Genomic DNA, 6,012 nt, shown 5'->3' with positions numbered 1-6,012 from the left:
GATATTAAATTTAAGTGTATAGTCTATTTCGCATCACGACTGTCTTTCGGTAAGAAGTCGGCTGGGTGCGGAGCAACAGAGTCCATCTGGTGCTGGGGTATGAGGAAAAATAAATACCGTGTATACAAATTGGATTTGGCGCCAGACTTAAGGAATGCTCCGTTTATTTTTCATAACAAATTGTAAAATTGGTGCGATAAAGCTCGAGCAAACATCTTTAGAGTCGTCTGAAGTCTGTGAAAAAAATAATAATAATATTTTAAAATAAAGGTTTACGTTGTCGGCAGGATTCGAACCTGCGCGGGGAGACCCCAATGGATTTCTAGTCCATCGCCTTAACCACTCGGCCACGACAACGCTGTACGGAGTTAGGTAATGACGTCAACTGATTATCACTATACATACCGTGTTCATACTTTCCGTCTTATGTATTTGTTTTTGGTTTGTGTCTAAGGGCCGTCACATCACAGCAGCGCATAAAGCACTGCAACAATTCCACGTTCAGTTCCAACGCGGAGTCTGAAGCAATCTAACAGCCCTAATACACAAATCTCGTTGCTTAAAACCGAACCACTGCTCTTCTACATCTGGCACTATACACTGGCGTTTTGGCAAAAACTACGCGACTTCAAGCTCTGCGCTAGAGCTGCTTGGAGAATTACAGGTTGGGGAGGGGTTGAGGTGTGGGCAGCTAGAACAGCGTAAAGCAGGCAAATGCTGGCCCTTTAAGACGAAATGCAACATGGGAATGTAGCGGTTGCGCTCTGTGCTGAGGCAAGAGCTTAGTTGGTGAGCAGCGCCTCCCTGCGTGTGTTGAGAAAGGTTGTACTTCAACCTCCCTATTTCGGTTAGTTTACTGGGCACGGGAAAGAAAAGTGGGGAGGGTTTTTCAAATTTCACACATTTCTTACTTCACTTCGCGGTTTTTTGGGGGTCACCATTAACAGCGAAAAACAAGGGAACACTATACGTATTGTATCAGGAACTGGAAGTTTTTGTTGTTTTGCTTTGTTTCCTGTGACATTTACCAAAAGTCCTTGGTGGTTTTTCATTTTCCATAAATTGATTTTTAGTGTGTTAATGTTTCCTTTCACTTCATTCGGGTGGTAAAGCAGAAGTGAGCAGCGTTGGTCACAGACGGACGCCCATATACCAACGAACGACCAAATAATGAGAATGATTTTTTTAAACTTAGGACTAAACATCAAAGAGTGCTTGGTTTCATTTGTCGTTTTGCTCTGTCGTTGTAAACGAAGAATCCATTCCGTCCCAATCTTGTGACAATGCTTCGGTGTTGTGTAAGAGTTTTATTGAAGTCTTTGCACCCACAGGTTTTAGATTTGTAGTCACAAGAAAATTATTCAAAATCACAATTTTGATTCATAATCACAAGAAAACATTTCAAACAAATAATTAACTGTTACTGCCATGAATCGTTAATCATGCATACGATTTTTGACTGTCGTCTTAAAGGTCAAGAGGAAGGTGGTCCACAAACCAAAACAAGCCACCTTTTGGCAGTGATCATGGGATCATAGGAAGCAGAGGTCTTAAAAAAATACAATGGCAGGTTGCCCTCTGTGTGTGTTCAAAAAAACGTACGGCTAATGACTGTAGTTCTTTTGAGGTCACAGAGGTGACGAGAGCATTTGTTTCTGAGTCACAGTTGTAGACAACTGTTTAAAGCCCTTTGAAAATAAAAAATATTAACTGAGCAAGCCGCGAAATATTTTTGACATCTAAAGTGAACACTGCATATGAAAAAATATAATGTCTAAAAATAAAGCCAATAAAGTAAAGCCAAACAAGTAAATGATCAAACTTCAACCACACAAAACGTGTTACCGATTTTTTCCACGTGAAACGTAGTCATCTGCCCAGTCGAATAAAGGGCTATTTCACTTAATTTCAAATATATATTTGCAAAAATAAGCAATCAAAATATTTACAGTACCGTCGAAATTTGGTAAACTTAAAATACAAATGCTCTGAAAACACATTAGGAGGTCAAGAATATACAAGCTCATTACACTTGCAAAATGAACATGAAGTGAAAGGCATTTGAGGTCATAAAAATTCAGCTACATCATAAAGGTGACTGAAAAATACCAAGATGTGGTGAAGTTGTCATCTTGGGAAATAAAAACTCGTGTACTTTGAAGAATCTAACCTAATTTGTATGTATGGAAGAAAAAATATTGACTTTGAAGGTCTTTCTAAACTTTACTTGCCATATTAAAAAAATGAAATTGAAGGTGAAACACTTCGTTTCATGATCACGTAATCTTCATATTTCCAGTCATATGTCAAAAACAACAAACTACTATCATTTAGAAATGAATTAGTCATTGTACTCCAAAATCAGTGAGCCACTGCAGAATAAACGAATTAAATACAGCACTGAAATTTCAGGTTGCAGCTCATTTCGCCAGGGTTTACGCAGTGATTCTAACCAAACTCCGTGTGACGCAATCAACCCGACAGAGAGAACAAGTGCATGTAATGTACCTATGCATTTTTAGAAATAATTTTGAACTAATTGCCAATTTAAAATCGGATTCAATCGAATGGTTGCCAGTTTCTTTGGCCAGCTGTCTCGTATGCAGCACAACGGAAACATTTTCATTGGCTGCTTGAGTAAAAGCCCCGCCTTATACAAGGAAAGAAAGTTGTCCTCCGGAGCCACTCGCCGTAAACACACGTCTACGACCACAAGAAAAAATGATCAATTGGAAGGTAATCAAGTCTGATTTATGGTGTCAAAAACGACATGTTAACGCGCATTGTTGTTTGTTCATATTTAGATCATCGTCGATCGCGTTATCATTTTATTTAAACATGAATCCTAGTCCACTGTCATTAGCTTCATGCTAATGCTAATTTAAGTAACTGTACAGCTGTTGTGCTGCTGCCACAACTGTTGACAGTTTTAATAGCATTCTTCCATGCTGGAGATTCGCAATTGAGTGCTCGCCTTTTTTTTTTAAAGTGCTCGAAGCAACACGTGTGCGAGGCCGAAGCTCACACTCGCACGATGTGTCACTCAAAGGCTGGTGAGCAGCTCCCTCGCTGTCAGTCAAGCATGGTGTATGGTAGGCATGCTGCGATGGCTCGATCAAATGAGGGGACAAATTACAACTATGACAAAAAGCTCTGGCTGCTTCCTTTGAAATGTTTGGGTAACAGTGAAATGCACCAGAACCTTTACAGGTAAACTTAATAGTCCGTTTTCCAACTTCATCTCGCTTTGTTAAATAATGCAGTTGCAATTGCGAATCGAGCGGTCAAATGAAGCCAATTTATAATGCTGTTCATTTTAGGTTCATTCTGAAATTTCACTGGAAAGCCCTCATCTTTAACTTTTCACGGGTAGGCTATATGCAAGCCATGAGTAAGTCTTAACCGTCAGGTTCAAAATGGTCCCAGGTAAACTGAGCACAAATTGAGTAAATCATGTGTCGGGTAAAGCAAAAATGCATTCCTGTTCAGTAACATACATTATATTGAACTTAACATGCAGTGATTTCTCACATTAGTTCACTGCACTACCCTAACTTGGCTCCGCATATTGTAGTTGTCGAATCTACCACCCAAGGTTGACCCCAAGCAAGTCATGTGACTCAAATCCACTACTGGTACAGGACTGCTACTTCGGTGCACATTATATTTAGTATCCCTTCCTCCTGTCACAACTCAATGGTCAGGAAATCATGTAGTTATTGCACGTCTTTTATGTCTGTTGGCAGGTTTTGGACAACGTACCCGTACTCTTGTACATCTTGGCTCTGAAGACACTGATCCTGTGTTTGGGCTTTGCTGGGGTGAAGATCTACCAAAGTAAGAAAGCAGAGGCAGCTCTGAAGCAGCAGCAGGCAGAGAGGAGGAAGCTGGCCCAGAGAACACAGGAGCTCATCGATAACTTGAAGGAAGACTGACAGGACCCGCTGTTGCGCTGGTATTAAAGCAGATATGTCAGTTTATTGGTCAATTGTATCTGAAGTGGGGTACACATGTGCGGATCTTTAATATCGTAAGAGATTTTTTTTTTTTTAATCAGAACCCCACTCATGGCAATTAACACATCCGAGTGTTCCTACTGCCCTAAGAGTACCTGCATAATGTACCGGTACTCTTAAGATTAAGATGACACATCACACACAACACAATGGCAAGTTTAACACCGAGGCATCACATTTTAAAAAATTGCAAATGTCAACTGTCTTAAATTGCTAATTTTGTAGATGCTGTGTTTATGACACTGCGCCGCTGCTCTAAGGCCGCGCTTACCCGATGCACTGCAATAACACATCAGCGCTCAGTCTAAAGTGGAGTCTGAACCTTTTTTGACAGCCTGTTAATATTCGGTCTTCTGCAGAAAATAAAGGCAACTTTTGCTAGAAAATACCACTGTTTGTCATTGTGCATCAAGAGTCGTGGCATTATTTAAGGGCATTTCGCCCCCCCCCCCCCCCCCCCCAAAAAAAAAAAAAAAAAAAAAAAACAGCAGCAACAACTTGTCACAATTCTTACAGCTGTGCATGACTTGTACATGTATGTGGTAAAAGTTGCGTTTGTTAAAGCTGAGTGCTAATTGTTAACTCATTCAATGCCAGGGACGTATTTTCCCGTTTTTCAAAATCCCAGATGATTTGAGTATTGAATCATTACTTAGGTACATTAAGGTCATTAAATCCCAGATACTTAAAATGACTGCTGCAGTGTGAACTTTGCCTCCTCTTCATCAATGGGTGCTGGGGTGTCGTGGGGCAGGTGCTAAGGTAGGTTTAAGCTTGGTTTATGCTTGATGCGTCAGCTAGCTCTGTGCGGCTCCATGTTTCAAAATGACATGATTTCGGTGACCACGCCCCTCTGCGCGGGCCTGATATTTATGTAGTGCGCAGCTTCCGGAGTTCCGCACGGAAAACATGGCGGACGAAATATTGCTTATGGAAGATTAGTCTGAAAAGGACTACAGTTACCTAAATACCATAAACAACTCCTGGCGAGCATGCACACTTGGGAGAGATGAGAAGTTTGAATCTACTAGGATTCTCTACCTCTGTTATAGTGTTGCTTGTATGCTGTCGACTCCATTCACTGCCAGCTATAGTATGGGAGAATATCGACCAACTGCGAGAGAAAGCCGCGCCGAGAATAAATTGCTGCAAAACACGTTCATGCGTCAAACATAAACCACCCTTTGGGGGTTTCATTTTGATTCATGCAAGGTGGCCGCCACCCCGGGGTAAACTCCGGCCCTGGAGAGAGGATCTCCCCCTGTGTCTCTCCACAGTTGGGTCGGGATCAATAAAGGCCAGGCCCTTGAAGAAAACCTTTCATTGTGGGGAATTAGCATTGTGGTTCAGTATGGCGAAAAGGAGGTGGTGCTCAGGGCTGCATGGAGAGTTAGCGGCCGCTCACCACACTCTGGCGCAATGTGTAGCGCCTGCGGTAAAAATAAAATACTCGTCCCTAAAAGAGGCGCATGCCTGTTCAGCCTCCGTGATATGAGATCATTGGGCAGGGGAAGAAAGGTAGCTAATTTTTATCAAACGCGTTTATATGCTTTATGCACGTACAATGTAAGGTGGCACATTCTACTTTGCGGAATCCACATCAGAAGAAAACAAAAAGCGAAGCAAGAAGTTGCCACTGTAAATATTGAATGGGGTATTTACAACCCATATCAAATGGTTAATTTTTCAGATGCAACAAAGAGCAGTCTTTGCTGACTCAGCGCAACGATAGGAAAAAGAAAAAAAACGCTCAAATGTGAACCTATTCTTGGTACAGTATGTGTGCGCCACCTTACAATGTCAAGTCTTAACCACCTGTCTTGTCATTTCCTTTTATAGGGCCAAGCAACATGAAACGTGACCTGTCTGCAACATCTACTCTCCCTGTCTGTCATCCACCTGGCGCTGTCCTACATACAATTGCACAGGACACAATGTATTTTTTGACATGTATTATTTGTATTTAAATGGATAAAAGTTTCTCAGTATTGCCCTG

At 41.5% G+C, this 6,012-nt stretch overlaps 1 protein-coding gene and 1 non-coding gene across 3 annotated transcripts; one reads left to right on the top strand and one right to left on the bottom strand.

The window, feature by feature from the left end:
- Window positions 1-275: 275 nt before the first annotated feature.
- On the bottom strand, window positions 276-357 carry trnas-aga (transfer RNA serine (anticodon AGA)). Its single transcript has one exon. It is a non-coding gene; the product is annotated as a tRNA-Ser (tRNA).
- A 2,306-nt stretch (window positions 358-2,663) lies between these two features.
- On the top strand, window positions 2,664-6,007 carry smim11 (small integral membrane protein 11). Of its 2 annotated transcripts, XM_088409027.1 has the most exons (3): window positions 2,664-2,736; window positions 3,747-3,955; window positions 5,856-6,007. In XM_088409027.1, exons 1-2 carry the CDS (start codon window positions 2,722-2,724, stop codon window positions 3,933-3,935), a joined length of 204 nt encoding a protein of 67 aa, XP_088265153.1. In that variant the 5' UTR covers window positions 2,664-2,721; the 3' UTR covers window positions 3,936-3,955; window positions 5,856-6,007. The 2 variants fall into 2 exon arrangements, with proteins under 2 accessions (XP_088265153.1, XP_088265152.1); XM_088409026.1 differs by lacking the exon at window positions 5,856-6,007 and having other exon boundaries at window positions 3,747-4,467.
- The last annotated feature ends 5 nt before the right edge of the window (window positions 6,008-6,012 follow it).

The sequence above is a fragment of the Hippichthys cyanospilos genome, chromosome 2 (genome assembly GCF_059441005.1).
Source record: "Hippichthys cyanospilos isolate Australia breed blue-spotted pipefish chromosome 2, RoL_Hcya_1.0, whole genome shotgun sequence".
NCBI classification, from domain to species: Eukaryota; Metazoa; Chordata; class Actinopteri; order Syngnathiformes; family Syngnathidae; genus Hippichthys; species Hippichthys cyanospilos.
This window is presented reverse-complemented; position numbering and strand designations above follow the sequence as displayed.